General features: G+C 41.2%; 3 protein-coding genes and 1 long non-coding RNA gene across 7 annotated transcripts in view; 2 read left to right on the forward strand and 2 right to left on the reverse strand.

Annotated features, from left to right (window-relative positions):
• The window catches only part of ptch1 (patched 1), a 183,918-nt gene that overhangs the window by 41,016 nt on the left and 123,718 nt on the right, over positions 1 to 19,184 (forward strand). The gene's annotated exons all lie outside the window — the stretch shown is intronic.
• LOC147797178 (large ribosomal subunit protein mL64-like) lies at positions 55 to 3,739 on the reverse strand. The gene is made up of 2 exons (XM_087144315.1): positions 3,107 to 3,739; positions 55 to 2,528 (listed from the first exon to the last, which is right to left on the reverse strand). Exons 1-2 carry the CDS (start codon positions 3,595 to 3,597, stop codon positions 2,276 to 2,278), a joined length of 744 nt encoding a protein of 247 aa, XP_087000441.1. The 5' UTR covers positions 3,598 to 3,739; the 3' UTR covers positions 55 to 2,275.
• On the reverse strand, positions 4,472 to 8,523 carry LOC147797179 (uncharacterized). 2 transcript variants are annotated; one of them, XR_015427379.1, is made up of 3 exons: positions 8,264 to 8,523; positions 5,010 to 5,180; positions 4,472 to 4,633 (listed from the first exon to the last, which is right to left on the reverse strand). It is a non-coding gene; the product is annotated as an uncharacterized LOC147797179 (long non-coding RNA). The 2 variants fall into 2 exon arrangements; XR_015427380.1 differs by lacking the exon at positions 8,264 to 8,523 and adding an exon at positions 7,962 to 8,091.
• Positions 7,743 to 16,573, forward strand: LOC110987244 (uncharacterized). 3 transcript variants are annotated; one of them, XM_022249805.2, is made up of 2 exons: positions 7,743 to 7,853; positions 12,456 to 16,573. In XM_022249805.2, exon 2 carries the CDS (start codon positions 13,503 to 13,505, stop codon positions 15,144 to 15,146), a length of 1,644 nt encoding a protein of 547 aa, XP_022105497.2. In that variant the 5' UTR covers positions 7,743 to 7,853; positions 12,456 to 13,502; the 3' UTR covers positions 15,147 to 16,573. The 3 variants fall into 3 exon arrangements, with proteins under 3 accessions (XP_022105497.2, XP_022105495.2, XP_022105496.2); XM_022249803.2 differs by having other exon boundaries at positions 7,771 to 8,200; XM_022249804.2 differs by having other exon boundaries at positions 7,771 to 7,948.

Below are 19,184 nucleotides of genomic sequence, written 5' to 3' on the forward strand. Positions count from 1 at the left end.
CTTAGTTTTGCAGGTGTTCAAGACACACATCAAATTAAAACTCATTTACTCATCTTTCGTGTTCTTTTAAATTTTTATTAGCTTAACCAATGACTTCTGAAAATATTTTTGGCCGGAGATTTTGAAAAAAAGGGCTACACTCCAATGCAAAATAGAGCAGGGTCACAAAAACCGTCTCAGAATCACAAACAAAACAGCAAACCATCCTGTTTGCATATGACTACCACGGGCAGCAACACCCAGGGTCACAGGGGATGATGGCACATCTCCAATATTGCCCCACCAATCTTAATACAATTTTCCCTCATGGACACGGATTGCATAACAAGAAACTGACTCACTAAACAACAGTGCCTTTTGTTTCCATTTCTGTTTTCCACAAACACAATTATCTTGAAGCTCACAAGCACTCTAATGAGACTGGATATTTTGAATAAATGTTCATTGAAACTTTTTCAAATTTGGGGCAGATTTTGATCTGAGGAAAAGAATCAAAGAATCAAAGTGTCATTCACAACAAAAAATTTACTGCAGACTTTTGGTGAAGTTATGACAACCCAACAGACATACAGCTGGTGAACATTATTAAGACTTAACAAATAATTCTGGAGAAATGTAGATGTCTACACACCAGTCAATTCATATGCCATGACAGTTATACAGCAGCAACTCTGTACCAGAATGTCTCCAGTGTAAGACTGACCTTCTTTGGAAGCTACAAATGTGTGCATTTGAATTTTTGAGGTTCAGACAATGAAGAAATGAATATTTTAGAGCATTCTATATTTCTGAAAATTCTATAAATTTTGTTTTAATTACCTAAAAAGTTGGATTCTTTACTTTCAGGAATGTTTTGGAACTTGGAGAATATGAGGAACTTCGGTTAACAAACGGGAAAGTGTTGCATGAAAATTGTAACAAACTCTAATCTAAACACTTTCCTCTTAAGATGTTAGTTTGTAAGTAGGCAGCATACAGGGATATCCTCCTGTGAAACAGTAACTGCTCTGTACAATCCTTGTGTAGCTGAGGGCTGTCCAATATTGTTGCAAAGTGTTTTTCTTAAGGGCCAAGCCCTCAGAGGTTTTTCAGGAATGTCTTGTGGTCATTTTGACACCAATTTGCAAAAATGGACACACTGTTCTCACGCAATACCCATTTTGCCTAAACAGATTAACAAGAAATGTATGCCAGCAAATTTGCTATTGAGTACTCAATGCCTACAGACAGACAAGCGTTTGGTCAAGAATTTCAAATGACTGTCAACAAGATGCTATGTTGGACTGAGTTAAAAGCTTCCCAGTTGTACTGACAATGAGTGCCTTTACAAACAGGCAAAATTTCCGAAAGATCAGGCAATAAAACAACCGGGACCCCCCCAGTTGTGAGATGCTTGGCTCTTTTTAGGGTTAAACTAGATTGAAATCTTCAAATAAACTATGGCATTCGTTTGAGTAGCCTGCAACGGTACTTGTACAATGGAAGACAAACTTTTCACGGACTTCTACAGTGTCCTAAACCAGAATACGATGAGACATGGAGAGTGCAGACTTTGAAGAGAACAGGGCTGTTTATTAGTAAATGCATTCCAATAAAATTCTTATTGACCCTATTTCTGAACAATTTCTTCCAATAGTTTGCCATAAATATTAGTGCGGATAATTCTAAGCCTGCATCTGAATCTACTGTCTAGAGCTAGATCTTCGCTCCAATGGAAATGCGTGGAGACGTAGCTCTAGAAGCCCGTTTCGGACACGGCCTTAGTCTCCATGCTAACCTAAAAGTTTACGAGGTCACAAAATGATACACTCATCAGATTCGTAGATTTTAGTATACTTGGATCTGCTGATGAAAACTCTTATGATACGATGCCATCACACCTGTGTGACCACTGCTCTAAGGCCACATCTGAATAACTTAGTTGCTGCTAACAATAAGAGATGAATTCAAAATCAAACCAGGGGAAATTTGAGGTTTATCTCAAGGTTTTACAAGGTTTAACAGGGTTATGTAGGATACCACAAGGTAAATGCTTGAGTTACTTTTTGTTTTATCTTGCATGCTTCACAAAAAAACAAGTCCATGGCAAATGGTTACAATCACTAAGCCAATTGCTCTTCCCGGCAGTGGCCATTTAATTTTGACATGGCCTTATTTCGAGGCGTTGTCTCATACATCGGTGTGCCACTGCCAATTGCTCTTCCGGCAGTGGCCATTTAATGTTGACATGGCCTTATTTCTAGGCGTTGTCTCATACATCGGTGTGCCACTGCTGCTATACAACTATGCCTTTCTTTTTCAGTTCCTTCTTTTTCTTCCTCTCCTCCTTCTCAATCTCCTGCACCATCTTCTGGAAGCGGGTGCTGCGAGGGTCAATGGCATATCCCAACTTCTCCTTGGCCTCTTCTAGCAGACGGTTCTTCTTGGCAATCTGCTCCTGGAGCTGGGCCGCCTTCTCTGCCATCTTCTTCCGGTGCTCAGCAAGCAGCCTGGGCATCTTTGCCATGTTTGCTGCAATCTGTTGTTGTCTGCATCAAGAAAGAAAAGTGCAACAGTTCAATTTTGCTGTTCAACTTTACAGAGAGTGTTATCATTAAATCAACCGAGCCGACAAAAACAGGGAAGAGGAAATGCCATGAAACACTGTGTCACTCATTTTCACAAAACTTACTCGAGCTGGCAGAAAATTGTTTTGTTCGAGGGGATGCTTTAAATGTAACATCTTATTGAAAATCTTTATCTTCACTTTAAATATTATGAACTATCAAATTTGATGTGAAAAAAATACTTTGACTAATAACAACCTTTTGAAGAACATTATGCATAATGCATTTTTCCACAGCAGACATATATTCCACCTTTTTCCTTCCACCTTTCTTAACTCATTATCAGTACAACAAGCATGCCAAGTTTTGAAGCTATTGCCACTTAAAGTTACACATACAGGTGGGCCATCAATGGAAAACGTATTCAGTTTTGGCTAACCCATCTTGCAAAAATAGGCACTGCATGACAGTGGCCCTATTTACATGTACAGCCTGGTCGCCTAGCCCCCTAGCCCATTGTGTTTTATTCCTCCATGGCTAGCCTAAATTGCTAAACCTACCTCTTCTTTCTTTTTAGCTCAATGACTGTCTTTTCTTCGGCAATTTCCCTCTGCATCTGTTGCAGCGATGGACACCACTCCTTTTCGTCTCTGATGATATTTTCAAGTTCACTCTGTGTTGGCCACATGATGCTGGGGTCGACACCTGAAGCTCTCCCCTCCCGTGCATACCGTTTGGCTTGACCTCGCCTTGTCAAGTTCCAGTTTAGTGGTTGCGGCTGTTTGTTGGATAGGCCTAGGCTTTTGTCGGATGGGCCTAGCCCCACATCATGTATATCGTCGGGCAAACGCGACGAGTCATGTTCATCCTCATTATTTTGTCCGCCACTCACTGCTATCTCTGACTTGAAATTACTACAGAACCTCACACTATGGATTCTCGAAATGGTTAAGCCAGTCTTCAATGAGTTAATTCTGTGTAATGTCGCAGACGATCGCGTAGATAGAAATAAGGTTTTCAACATGTTCAATGTCGAGATGGAGGCCGCCATTTTATCTTCGATCTTAACATTGAGGGCGCTCTAAATAAAACCATACTAGAGTTTACGATAAAACTCGGGTAAACTCTGATAAAATTTGGATAATGATAGGCCCCTCCATATGGCTCTTCATGATATGACTGTTTTAGAGGTGAAGATCTTTAGATAAAAATATCATCAGACGTCATTTGTTAACTACGGAAGCATATATATGACATGAAAAAAAAGGGCCTGCTATTTTGCCCGGACGAAATACTAATCCCCCCACGCGAAATAGAGGGCCATTTTTGTTTTAGTCATTTCCTATAGATGCTTCAGTAGTTAACCCACTAACCATTGAAAAAAAAGAAATAATGAGGCAATGAGCTTCAATTGAAGTATGGTTTCAGCAGATGCAAAGCTAGTGAGTATTTTTCTTGATTTTTTAAAAAACTATTTATAATTGTCTTTAGCAGTTTATTTACTGGTGCGCAATACTAAGAAGAGTGCAGCGATTACGATTACCCAATTCATTCTCGTTTATGTTTATGTTTATTTCTTTGACAATTTCTTAATCATTAGTTATGGCTGATTTTTAAAATGCAATCTGTATTAGACTTTTTTTAGGAAGTGGGTTCATACACATGTGTATAGACCTATGTTTCTAAATTTTGATCAGTCAGGGTTGTATCTCATTGTTAAAGGGGGGACACGTCTTGTAGATGTCACTGGGAATTCAATTTAGGGTTTGACCTGAGATTTTATGCGTGGAAACATTTAGTGTTTTTAGAATTTTACTGTAATTAGTGTATTTTGGTGTAATTAGCGCAGTGTACATATATCCTATTACTAAATGAGGAATAAGTTTATTATTTATACTTGTGTTAGTTATTTTTTATGTCTCGATATTACATGTTAATTATTTGTATAAGCAACTGATAACTAGCGTCCTGTTGTTCCCATTAATGTCCATATGTTATTTATTTTCTTTTTCTGATGATAGCAACTTAGGAGAGCCTCACGATAGTGATTAAGTTCGCTTCTTCTCGCCCCTTGTTGATACGTGTACCTAAGAAATAATAAATGAAATTAAATTTTAAATTTAAGCTATGATTCAAGTTTACTGTCCAAGCTAAAATGCATAGAAATTCAGCCTCCACTAGCATTTCAATTCATTACATCATATAACAAATTATGATACTTTATACACTGCATCACTTCAACTCACTCAAAATAAATCAATGCACATATATTTGAAAACCATAAAAAATAGTTCTGCTTCCGATTACATGCCGGTCAAAAGTAGGGTCAGTAGGTCGGGAAAAAACAGTTGGCCGATTTTTTGTGGTGCCGAATCACTGCCAGTTCATTGGGTTATTCAATTATGTAATACATGTATGTTCCATATTAGCTACCAAAATACTTCAAAAAGTGATAAAACTTGCCTTGATTGTAGAAATATTGACGGTCGAAAAAATAATGGAGAGTCATCAGATCGTGCACAATGCTCACCACGACGGGATGTCCGCAGATCGCGTGGTTAGCGTGCGTGATGGGTCCGTTGAGCGGACGATGAACCCCGTGTTCCGGCAGGAAATATTGTGGAAACGCGCTCGCTGTAAGTACAAGCGATACAACCTCAAATTAAATTCACGAACACAGAAAATACATACGTTGTCAAGAAGACCGCATTACTTTAATTTTAACAAGAAATTCGTAAACCAGCAAAGAACAGAATAAAAAGCCCACACCATATCACTGAGACGAATGGACAGCTATTTAAACATTACTTAACAATCAATAATTACTTGTTCGCAGACATATTAAACGGCGGAATTACATTTGGAACGAGCGCGTTCCAAATGTAACTGCATCAACACAAATGTGACGGGACACGGAGACGGATACCTCATCAATTAAATTTACCTTTAAAAAGTCGTTGAATGTAGGGCCTACGTTTTATTATTGTGGACTTCCAACAAACACATTGATGGCAGATTTGTACAGATTATTCGCTGGGCATATTTCATTGGTGTTTCCAACTTCTTGATGTGTTCTCTTAGCAAGTTACCAAAGTTACAGATGAAACAAAAATTGAAAAATACTCTGAATACTGAGCTTATAGAAAAGAATCAAAAGCCTGCAAGTTGTAAACATGACATTCCTTTAATTTCCTCAAAAGATATTATCTTCGATTTGTTGTGCAGTCTTGCAGTTGTTTGTCTGTGCATATAAATTTATTATCAATCACAGTCCCTGTACTTTTAATAGCCAAAGGTTCCTCGACCGCAGTCACAGAAATCAAAAATTGAAGTTTCCTTTGCTGGGTTAACACTGAGAAGTGAAAATGATGTTGCTCACAGCAGTTTCAAATTCCTGAAATGCGTTGAAATACTCTAATGAGTGTTCAAGCAAGAAACCACTGTTGACTGTGACATGTTTGATTTTACTGCAGTTACGAATCTTGCTAACAAAGTATAAATTTGCAACCTGATTCTGATTGGTTTTAACGTATCACTAATCCAAAATAACCGTCCGAAATAACGAATTACTAAATTACCCGAAATAGCGACTAATCCGTAATAACGGTTTACTAATTCGTTTTAAAGGATTTCTCATTCGAAGTAACGAATTACTCATTCGAAATAATGAATTACTTGAGCCTCCAGATGGAGCTGTTTTGCGTTGGTTCCCATTTAATTCGAGGCATGCATGCTTCATACGTCTAAGGGTGTACCCCTAAGTTCAATTTTCATAGACACCAATGATATCTTCTTTTATTTCAAAATTAATTTGTAAAATACATCAGTCACATGTGTCCGAGCTGGACAAGAAAATGATGTTCGACTTGTGGTCTTTCATTTCCTGTCAATTTTTAGTGGGTTGACTGATGAATTTTTTAGATATTCTCATCCCCAGCGGACCACCCCAAAAAGAAGGAAATTTCACTGCCCGGAAAAAGAAGCCATTTTGACAACGCATCCCTCTGCAAAACGGCTACGTAGTGCCACTTTCGGACCTGACTGCATCCAAATTGCTCAGAATCGGAAGCCCTGAGTCCGGGCCAGAGGTTCAGTGCCATATTTCTTCAATACGGGCGATTCACAATAGTGCGCCACCAAGAATTTGCAATGCGTTGGCCAATCGCAAACGCGCAAAATTTGTCCAAACGCGCACTGGGTATACCTTTTATTAATGAGCTCGGCGGACGTATTTTATGGCCTTTTTGCGTGGTGCAATCGCACACATATTTCTGTGATTCCCATGGCCATGACGCCTAGCTTCTGACATTTCTCTGTTTGACGTGGGAAATAAAGAGCGTCATCTAGGGGCTCCGTGGATCAGTGCGTAATTTCGTTATTACCAAAGATAGTAGCGCTGCGGCGCTATACTATCTTTGGTTATTACGAATTAGAAATTCGTTATTTCGAATAAGTAGTTCGTTAAAACGAATTAGTGTCAGGCTAAAAATTTATACTTCATTGGCACGATTGGGCTTTCGTAGATTATCGAAGTCCTTTGTGTATAAGAACAGAACCGAAGAAATCCCAAAGCCTTGAAGTGCATCTAAACTCAACAACTCTAAGCCCAGATACCCTGTACTTTACCTTCTGAGCATTTTACCATGTGTGATCTGTCAGTATGCTGTGGGGTGACAATAAAATTCAGCAAATTACTTAATTGTTTTTTTTCTTTATTTGAAGCTATGGCGTCAAACGCATTCGAAAAACCAGTAAAACTTATCCGACAAAGGACTTGGTCACATTTATATCTGAGTATAAACGTTCTGAAGATAAAAACCGAACCATCCTCAACACCTCTTTTCTTTCGGAAACTGCAAACTGAGGTGAATCCAAGAGGCCAACTTGACCGGTTAAAATTTTAATACTTAGTTGCCTTTTCCATAGTAAAAATTAATGTTCTTTTGCATCAAATGTTACCATCGCTTATATTTTTCTAACACTGATTTCATTCCAAAAATATGTCTATGAAGTTGCCATGGGCCAGCGCAGATATGTTAGCGTCTTGCTAAACCTGCAAAGGCCTAGTGATGTGAACATTGGAATAAAGGACTTTGCCTTATGTTTACAAAATGTCAAGCGCTCATCAATTGATTGAGTTATAATAGTGAGGGCATACGTCTGACCCCCCGATTTAAACGCACTGTAGTACAACAATCCATGAAAGAAAAACCACAAGCTTTCTGTGTACGAGTTGTCTAGTTGTGTGGGAACATCGCCAAAAAGTTCAATAACGGCACACCTAGCTTAAATTGGAATCTTTCAACAGTAAGTGCTGCTTTTGAGTTCAACTTTACCTTTACAGATGAATATATCTACCAAGAGGATTGAATGTTAAACTGTGTTGGACAGTCTCGGTACAAGTAAGTTAATTACCTGGTTGTCAAGGCCCAATAAAAGAGGGAAAATTGAAAAGACCTCATTATCCTTCTGTCAATCATCGTTATATGGGGGACCATCTACAACTCTTGAACCCTGAAATTGTAACCGATCAGCACAGCGGTTGTTCATCAATTTAGGCACATCAAACTGTGTACTTGCTGAACTCGATGTAGATGCTGTACGTGAAGATGAAAAAGGAATGTTTGTTTGGTCATAGGACTCAATCCAATACGGTAGGTACAATTTCTAATTGTAAAGCAAAGTTATGGTATCGCTTTATGTTCATGTTCACTTACATGCTTAATGTGAAGTTAAGGCGTAGTATAGCCACACATAATAATGGTCGAGTTCGGGCAGCCTGTTCTTGACACGGGTTTCTTGTTCTCGCGCTCGAACGGCGGGAACACGACTCAAGAACACTGTTCTCGGAACAGGATCACACACCACCTCCTCGTCAGGGTTTTACAGGAACACACGGAAAAACTCGTGAGATTTTGATTTTTGAACAGCTGCAAAAAGTAGAGAGATGGCTTCCAAAGCCATAGACAATGGGAAGTTTTGCGAAATTAACATTAATTATCTTCTGTAACACAGAAATGAATATTCCTGTTTATACAGAAAAGAATTCAGCCCATCCAAACATTAACTCGCGAATAACGTAGCCTACATGGACGCCGGCATGTTGCATGTTGCTTGTCACTAACTACCATCGGTAACCGGTTGTTTGTTACCGGCGTTCGAGCGGCCGACCCACGAACAACAAATCGAGCTGTTCGTGAACATACGAGAACAAGCCACGCCCGAACTCAGCCATTAAAAGTATTTCTGCCGTATACATTGCGTTTTGCATTAATCCGAGCATTGAGGTAGGAAAGGGGCGGCCTTTCTTAAACATCTAGACATTGTCGGACAATAGTAGAATCCAAGTTACTCGGACTATTTTGCATTATGCATGAATCCGATTGGAAAAAAATGTGTTAAATTACACGTTGCAAATACGCCGAAGTTCAGGCTATTAAAGACCCTTTGCAAGTGTGAAACAGACACACGCTAACAACATTATGGATAGTTCTACCTGTCCTAAAATTGATTTGTCAAAGGCCGTAAAACACACTTCGAAAAAACTATCCCTATACTGTTTAGTCCGAAGAATGACAGGCAGAAAACAACGGTAAAGGTCATTGAGGGGACGGTTGTGCAAAAAGGAAGGAGAGCATTGAACATCTTGAATTTTGTCATCACGCCCGACTCCAATCTGGCCCTTATCATGTTTGAATTTCCACAAGTGGTACTTTTTTTTTAACTAAAGTGCATTAATTATGATCAGAACAAGTATTCAGATTTGACGCTCTTTATGGGCCAACTGTAATTACCAAGGAAGTCCCGAAGTGACAAGAAATGTTACTGATTTTCTCTTGATATTTTGATCGGAGGATTCCCCTCTGGAGTTATTGTCTTTTACTGGATTGAAAGTTAGGTATAATCACTGCTGCTAACACGTGCGTTGCGAGACCATTTTAAATGGGAGGTACCACCATGAAAGTTGCCGACGGACCGTCGGCAAATTTGATGAGTGTAGTTTTGGTCTTACTCCTCAATCTGACGCTTACGTGACCCCCCGTCCTTTCTCCTCCCTTCTCCATTCTTGCCGGCAGCACCATAATTTTGCCTACAAATTATCCAATGAATGATGACACCCCACCCCCTCTAGCGGTGCCCTAAGATTGTTACAAGAATTAAAACACAGCGCAAAAAAATCCTGCCTTTGCTTCTTCAACACAACACGTCTTCAGCGGCGGCACGACCGTCTGCTGCGCCTTGCTATTGTGTCGTGCAGTAGGTCACTTCGTCCTACCCATTTTTTGTGAAATCCAATCGTCGATCCTCCTGTCGCCTGTGGCGCGTGTTCCACCGTTGTGCGTCGTCTACAACACCGTCGTGTATATGCGTCGCGTCGTTCGTCACGTCGTGATCACGTCGCACCGTCCTGTCGCCATTGAAAAAATTCACTTTGGCGCTGTGCAAAGCTACTGGAACAGCAGGTCCGCCGCGTTCCTTTCCCGTTCAACAGTGATTGGAAGGAAAATGAACAATAAAACTCACTTCTGTCGGTATTTGAGAAGTATGTTTTGGTCTTACTTTCTGATTATGAAACAAATGAAAGTAGAAAGTCATGATTGTGTTTAAAAGAATAACATGCACATAAACATGCATTTCAATACTCGGATGCACACTCAGCCAGCTAAATGCGACAAAAATCGAGGTAGCGAGTTCCCTTTGGCTACAGAGGAATATTTACTGGTGTGGCTGTTGCATTATGGTGTTTAAGCCGCCAAGTATCGCAAAGGGTGCATCGTCTGCGTTCTGTGCTCACTCCCAACTACTTTTTGTTTTGTTTTGTTTTGTTTTGTTTTGCAATTAAATTGAGATGAGCCATGATCAAGGAAAGTTTTGTCGCAGTTTATTTCAGAAGCCCTCGAAATGGCTTTATCGACTTGACTACTGCAGCTGAAGTTAAAACGAAATCCAGAATGAAAACCCCAAAGGGGAAAGTGGGGGGCTTTTTTTCTTTTCTTTTTTACTTTCAGAAACAAATAGACTCGTGGTTGTCTGAAATGGAACATGTGAAAGCAAAGCAAATTTGACGTCACAAAAAGAAGCGAAATTCTCTCGAGCCGAAAGTTTTTCAACATTTGCAAATTCGCGCCTAGGTGCAGTAGTTTAAGCCCTACAGACACGCCATTCCATGGTCTTGTGTCCTGACCTCTCAAAATGCTACAGAACAAAAAACACCTTGGGGGTGCACCACTACAAATAAATTCCCATAGACTGCAATGATAAATCCCCACACTTTGCAATAATTTAAAAAATACTCACAACTCTCACAGGTGTCCAGGCTGCACAGAAATACGATGATCGACATGTCCCCTTTCATTTTCCTTTCAATTTTCGGGGGGTTGACCAATGAATTTTTGAGAAATTTTCAACAGAAGCAGACCACCCCTAAAATGAAGAAAATGTCCCTGCCCAGAAAATTTTCCATTTTGAAAAACCATCCCTCTGCAAAACGGCCAAATAGTGCCATTTTCGGACCCAACTGCACCCAAATTACTCAGAATTTGATGCCCAGAGTCCGGGCCAGGGGTTCAGTGCCATATTTCTCCAATTCCTCAATTTCATGTCTCTCAGGACTCTCTAATACAGAATATTTTGAGTGTATAACTTTTATTAATGAGCTCGGCGGACATATTTAGGGCCTAATTACCAGGGTGCACCCTTGGTGAAAGGTCATCGTGATAGGACAGCGGCGATGGTGGGCCGCAAGCAGGTTGTGACGCAACAGGCGACGGAGGAAATGGTGTTTAATTAACTGGCACGGTGGAAAGGTGAACATAACAGCACAAACCCAAACGGGTGGTGGCGTGACGAAATAGAACGATCGTACTGTCGCTTCGCGCTGTTGCGTCGTATAAGCAGTTGTGGCAAATGGTGCGCCAAATACACAGTAATAAAAAATCTGTGACCGAACACGCTAAAACCGACGCGTCGTGTTGAATTCAACACTTTCATTTATCTATGCATACATGAATCACGTTTGCACGGGCAAAAGTTAGGCACTGGGCTATACCGATGCAAACTACCGTTTTTATTAAATGCGATAAATTCATAATTACCAACGGGCATGATATGCATTGTGTTGATAAATTCAGCAATTTTACAACTGAAACCATCCAATCATGGGCGTTAAAAGCGTACGCATCCTTATGAGGTCAATGACCCATTAATAATTTCGAACATTTTCGGAAGGGCTGAACACCTCCAAGTTTCGTCAGGGTACGGGTAGGGAACAAGACAGGAATTTACTTCACAACATCACGTTTTTATTACAATTTGAAAAAAAAATCAAATAGTTAAATTGCAATTTCACACACAAACATTGGTCTCGTAAAAATACATGGCTGGATTTTTCCCTTAAGAATCACCTCGGTATACTGTCCAATCTAAGGCTGAATCCTTGTGCCATTTCAACTAGGCCTATCGTTTGCATTGAAAACGCAGGCCGGTATTGCACGAAACAAATATGGCGAGAGTAAATAGCCCCATTTATATTATACTCGTAATAAAATATACATCTACCCCTTTTTGAAAGTGCTTTTAAGTCGCAATTTAGGCCACACTTTGGATTTTAGGCATGTTCAATACTCACAGACCCAAATATCGCTACACGTTGTGAAATTAATGCCTCTTGTGCAAACTCACTGAGGGTTCATTACAAGCCAATTAATCAATTTAAAATGACAAGTTAATGAGTAAACGGCGAGCTCGAAGACCGTCAGGCAGTCAGATATACACGATGCTTACGATAAACTGCCGTGCAAATTAAGAATTTCCTGCCCAGCATTATGATTATCGTTACAATCTCGCGTGCGTTTTTATGATTAGGCCTCTGTCTGATCACTGACGCTCTCTCTTTTTTGCCCTTTGCAGAAGGCCGGTGGATATGTTGATGGCCAGTCATTGCCTAATTCACCTCGTTGGAGACAAAGCTTTCCAGAACACTGGAACCTTGGAAATTAATCATCTCTTCTGAAAATGACGGGACAGAGATTGACAAAAACTACAAAGGGGCCACTTCTGTTCCAGCACGCGGCCCAATTCAGTCGCTGACCTCGAATTGGTCGTTAGGATACAGATCGAAAATACCATCGGGGCCTCTAAATCACTGCACAATATTGATCCTAATGCATTCCATCTCAAATAGTGAGTGTTCCACCGAAGAAACGGATTCACTTTTAATTGGACGAGAGGGGATTTCATTGACGCTGCCCTGATCAACTTTGTGCAACATTAATGGTTAACCACGCAGGAGTCCTCGTTGAGGCCACCCATTCCATAATAAAATCTGGCATTTTTATCGTGTTCAGTCGCTTCGAGTATATAGTTCGGACTGGATGTAGCGCACCATTTGACGACTGCTTTAAAGCGAACTCGCGGGTAATTCAGTAGTCAAGATATTTCGAGCAAGACTGCATGTAGAGAAATCTGCTTTAAACGCTGGGAAAAGAATTTGCCACGATGGAGCCACTGGAGTAAGATAAATACACTGTACAGTAAACTGGGAAATTTCAAAGGTATTTTGTCTCCAAACCTACGGACTCATTACCACTGAAATCTGAAGACAACCTGCGGTTATTGATTTTTCTTTGACAGTTTACTGCGATAACGTGCTTCAGCACTGACTGTTTTTGTTCGAATGCTTTTCCGTGAGAGGAACTAGACAAAAACTGGAGATTTGTAGTGATTCCCAAATCATGGTCCGGATCATTGCCCCATCCAATTTAGCCCCAGGTACTACATGCTGAGCCTTGTCAGGTGTTTTGTCGCCGTCACATTCTACAAACATCATTATTAACGCTCCCACGCTAACTATTCGGCCTCGTTTGGCGTTCCATGAATGCTCGATCTGGTTAAGACCATTTCTTGGTCTTCTTTGAGCCACCAGTGCAAGGTGTTTTGGAGAAATCTGCATCACGCATGGAGGGAGACGGTCGTTGGGCTACTCCGGTCGTGCGACCGAGGCCACCTTTTAGTAGGCGAGCAAGAAGTTATTCAACCCCCACAGGAGTGTACTTCACAAAGACGGAATTACAACTGGATGAGAGATTGGAGTCGCTTAGCAACACCGCGGCTGATTATGAAAACCAGTGGGCTAATCATCATGCAACAACGGGGAGGTTACAAGCTAACAGTGAGCAAGCATATCCCACTGGAAAAGCGGCTTATGGGGAGCTTAAGACTAAGGTTTACATGACTAGGACGAATCAAAGACCAGCTCACAGTAAGAGTTTCTCGGGTGCAGATTTTGTTCAGGGTGAGAGGTTGGATAAACAGTGGGCCCTCGGGCGCCACCGGGCAGTGTCAGGCGGCAGCAACGGGAGCAGTCATGAAGCTGAGAATTCCAGGTCGTCATTACTGACTGGCCCGGGGAAACACCTTTACCCCCATCGACAGCTCACCATGCAGCTGGCTGAGGAAGCGTTGCCAGGCTCCCGCAACAAGAGGCGACCAGGACCGCAAGACAGGACACCTGCGTTGAATATCGATGACGGGGAGGTGTTCTACGCACACAGCCACGTGCCATCACCGTTATCATCATCGCCATCATCGACATCATCAGCAGCATCGCGTGTAAACACCGTCAGCGATACGTCGCACGACATTAGCTCGAGACCACCGATCTCGCCTCAGCAACGTAGGGCCAGGCGGCAGAGCTCGGCAGGTGAATCCGCCAGCAGCCTGGTGACGTCTCTCGGACGTAATTTACGCGACACTTCAAGTGGCAGAGGCAGAAGGAAGTCCACGTCAGTTTTGCCGTCCATCACGGGCATGACGAGTCCTCAACCCCCTCTACATTCCCACCATGGACCGGGCTCTCGTAGAGGCCTGGCAGCATTGGGGCCTGGGAGCTTACTGAGACGGTCCTTGCCAGAGGAAAGCAATGACGACGAGGAGGACGCAAATTCCGTGCACGCTGAATCGCGCTTGCTAACTCGTAAGAAGAAAATCAGCACCAATGTGAGTCGGGAGTACAGGCGGGCGATGGATGAATTAACAATCTCAGACCCAAAACCAACCCCTCCAGTTGGTAAACGTTTACTGAGCAAGAGATGGAGTTCTCTACAGTCATCGGTTCTTTCGAAGAACACCAAGGATTTGGTGAAACCCAGCGGGGGTGACAGGTCAGCAAATGCAGATGGGTTAAACAAGATGTCCCAGGACAGTAAACTTGAGCAAATGGGTGACTCTAACAATAACAGTTCGGACAAACAGAGAAACCGAGGCTGGGAGATTGTCCGGGACAACCTGAAGACCATCGCAGACATGGCTCCTAAAGACAGCATCGATTCCAAGCCACTCACCTTCCGCAACATCGCCGATTTGGTTAAGGCAAAGGAGTTCCGCCTCATGATGAAGCGGCGGGCAAGCTTCATCGAGAATGGACGGTTTCAGTTCGAGGAGGCCAAACAGGACTTATACCGACGATACCGCAGTGGGGCCGCTGGTAACCTAGCCCCCATCGCCCCGTCTGAGAGCCACGGTAGTCGAAAGACAGACGGTGGTGTTGCGACGCGTGTAGTTAACAGGAGAAAATTCGTTGGTCTTTCTGGGAGCATTTGAACAAATTTGTAAATATCTTTTTTTATTCCGAAGTACTGACTCATATGCCCTTATTTATAAGGTATCAAATCTTGAGAGTACTCGTATCAATTTCTTTTGTCAAAATGAGATCATGGCACCGTTGATTTTTTTTGTCAGTTGCACAATGCCATCAATATTAGCGAAAATAGCCAGTTTTCTTTCTTTTTTTCTTTACGAAGCTCAAAATCACAAGGGTCGTGCAAAACCCTTCAAAAGGCAAATCTGTTTGGAAAGTATACGCCTTGTATATGTTACATTATAGCATGAAAATCTCACCGGTTTATCATCTTATCATATTATGTAGGCATAATATATCTTTAAGAACTTGTAAATATTTACAGTGGATTTTTAAGGTCTATTTATTTGTCAATGTGCCTCAATATAATGTAATACACAGCATTAACTGCTGTATTATTATGCTATTAAAGAATTTAAGCTTAGTAGTTGAGTTTTGAGGAAAAACGGGAATATGTGTATGCACAAAAACCCAGAAATGGGCAGACAGTAAAATTCGGGGGGAAAGCGGCCTGAGGTATTCATTTTGAAAGGAAAATTTCACACAGTCCTTTTACCTAAACTTTTATTTTCTGATCTGTAAGATTTCGCCATGCAGGGAAACAAACTTCAATAATTGCAGACTTTGTGTTTTATCTCACCTCCTTTCGTGACTGATTAATTCATTTAAAATGAAGTAACGGGTAAAACACCATCTGGAAAGCAGATGGTCCAGCCTCGATTCACAGTACTTTTTATGTTGACACAAACAAGGCCGGTGAAATATTTAACAGGACCACGGCAGATTATAAAATCAGGGTACATCGTTGGAACTAATACATCAGAAAAATGTCAGAAATGACTTCCAGTATGACGACGAAAGCCAGTGGCACAAAACTCCCCTACCAACAGAAAAACATTTTTGTAGATTAGAAATTCCAATTTTTCGATTTTACTAGCTGCAAATAATATTAATTGTCAGACTTTCACCAATAATGAGTTTCTTGATGGTGAAACATGCCTGCATGTACATACGGCATTACCCATGACGGATAGTAATGGCGCATACCGCTTTTAAGTTTTACAGCGTCCTGTCCTTAGTTAACACGTTGTGGTGTTTATTTTTTAAAGATTGTGCTGAAATTGTGGGCAAGCGAACCACTGTATTAGCAAGCCAAGAAAATACTGGGAAATAATTTCCATTATAAACGATATATCTCAACTGTTTTGGTTTAACAGTAATATTTGGTGCAATATATTCCACTGGCTTCATTTTAACGAGACAATCTGACTTAAAAGTGTGGTGTAATTAGATTGAAAATGCCGAGCGATAGGTAAACATCTGTATTTTGATTGTAGGAGATGTTAGTTAATCATTAACTGGTCATTAAACAGAACACAATTATCACGCACTCGTTCTGCGTCACGAATATTTGTCTTTATTCAACAAAATGGCATATTGTGGAAGATATACTGTATTTTCTTCTTTCTTTGAAGAGCAAAAAATTTAGAAAAGCAGAAGTGGCCACGAAACCAAACAAAACACAGCAATGTTGACACAAGAAGTCGTTCTATTCATTATGATTAAAGCATGTTGGTGTTATGGCGGACGTTGAAGTGAAGACTCCAAGGTGAGACCGTACATTAGGCCGAGTGGCTTTCAGGCGCCTCTCACAAATCCAAACAAATGGTGTCTTTTTTGAAGTAGTTCTTGGTTGTCCGTGCTTCGGTTTAAAGAACTTCAAGTAGCTTGGCAACAAAAACATCGGTCCGTAATCCGCGGCCAGGTTATAAATACCACCGCTGTATTCACTCGTCTTGTCCCTAGCAATAATCTCCTTCCAGTAAATCCTCGAGTTTTATTGAGGACGAAGCTTAAGACACAGTGGGACAGTTACATACACGAAGCGACAGGAAATCCTGCCACATGCATTTGTTAGTGGATTAGATGCATGATTTTGCTTCCCTTTCTCACCGTAGGCCTACTTACTATTTCTACTTGCGTCGAACAACTGTACCCCGAACAACGACCTCATTGCCATACATTACAACTTTACAAGAAGTGGCACGGCAGATCCTGTTAGCCGCCAGCAGGCCCCTACCACACGACTGACGTCGCTCCCGTGGACGCCCCTGACCATACCAGGGTGCGGCAGGTCGACCAGGTCCGACCAAAGCACCACTTGATGGACCTGGCTCCAAACCGACAGGCCTATAGAGAGTTTGCCATGCGATGCCAAGTCAAGTAAAAAGTGCTGACAAATTATTATTCAATGAGAAAAACGCGCTTCAATCTTTCATCGTATCTTATACAGTCAACAATTACAGCGTACATCGAGCACGGCTCTTTTCTCGCAATTTCTGCAAGTACAGTATTCATATCCAGTAGAACTTAAACCATGCAATGATAACACTTCAGTAATTAATAAAATGGTGTCCCGATCACCACAGGAAAAACTTTCCGCTTTACCCCTATTTTCTAGAGCACCATTCTCACCCAAAACATTGTCATCTTGTTTTGAACCCAAATGGAAGGTTTCACAGCGCGTAAAAGAGATGGTCGAGCGATGACGTGCATGGACACGCTTTGGCCTTGTATGATAACGGGTACCGAACTCCGAGATGACGACGGATCAGCTGCAGGCCTAATCTATTCCTGGGGAATGCAATCAGATTCACGGCAGCAGCATGTGGTCGGGAATGAATAACAAAAGAGGATGTTAGGCGTGGACTTCTCACTCACTGTTGACAATACTTTAATAGAAACTTCTTGCAAACAAATATTTGATCAACATTATTTGTTGACGACTTCCACGATGAGCTAGGCTTGATGATAGAAATTCGTCCAAAAAGGATTCTCCATCACCACATGAAGAATTACTGCGAGAAACACCCCAAGTCACGTGATAGGACTGATGGGTATGGATATACATGTGAATATTTTGTTCTTCGAATTCTCAAATGGTTGGAAAATTCTGGGACGCAACTCCCTTGGGCAAATTCTTGGCAGAACGTCAGATTACAAGTGACAACGTATACAATTAAGCGAACTGAAATTGGCCTTATTCACAAGGATGGCATTTGTTTTATCTTGTTCTCCGAATTCATCATTCTTATTCAATATAATCTGGTAAATGAGCTGGTGCCAGTCTATTTTGGAGTTCCAAACCTCACATTAATTTTTTCATGTGACTTAAATCATTTGGGGATAGTTTATTAAAATTTGGAATTATTCTAAACAAAACAGGCATGAATTTATATAAACTGTTATTTTGTCGTTATTTTTACTCTCAGGATCCAAAATTGGAAAACTTAACCTCACTTTCAATTCAAGATATACAGTCTATTGCAAATGTTAACATTTGCAATAGACTGTTGTCATGTGATTCACTCCAATTTATTCAAAGATACACATGTACATGCCATATTGAGTGCCCGGTGGACTCTACCATTCGAGTGGGGGTGGGAACATTATTTTCTTCGGAGGGGGAAAGCAAAGTAATTTCTAATTTCAAAAGCAATAAATGCAGACTAACTTTAAATGAGCATCAGCGTCACAGTCGTGTGGGGAGTGCTTTGTCTGACGAAGTTAATGCCATGGTATATCTGTGTGCACCGATTCAGAATTTCACACTCCGTTTTTCAATTGACATATTCTGAATAATTAAAGGAATAAACAGAATTAACCTATATATACAACTTGTGTGTCTGTTGGGGGACTTAGTGGGAAAATTTCTCCATACCGCCGCCTCTGCCATAATGCGTCACACGCTATGCTTTCTAAGTTCCAACCCCCTGTGATAGGTTTACAGGCCAGACGAGGCACGTCACAGTGCTTTGTGCTTGCTCCAAATGTTTCTCACCTTTTACGGAATTAGCGCACTTCCCACGGCTTACATACATATATTAAACCCAAATTCAGTAAGCCCTATTATGTCCCATTTAGATAACAGTATCGATGTTTATCCAACACGATTTTCGGCTACTGGAGTTGCTTCACATTTCTGGAGTGGTTTGGATTTG

This window comes from Acanthaster planci, linkage group LG12, assembly GCF_054643075.1.
Source record: "Acanthaster planci isolate LZ-2023a linkage group LG12, COTS_SCS, whole genome shotgun sequence".
Classification (NCBI taxonomy): Eukaryota; Metazoa; Echinodermata; class Asteroidea; order Valvatida; family Acanthasteridae; genus Acanthaster; species Acanthaster planci.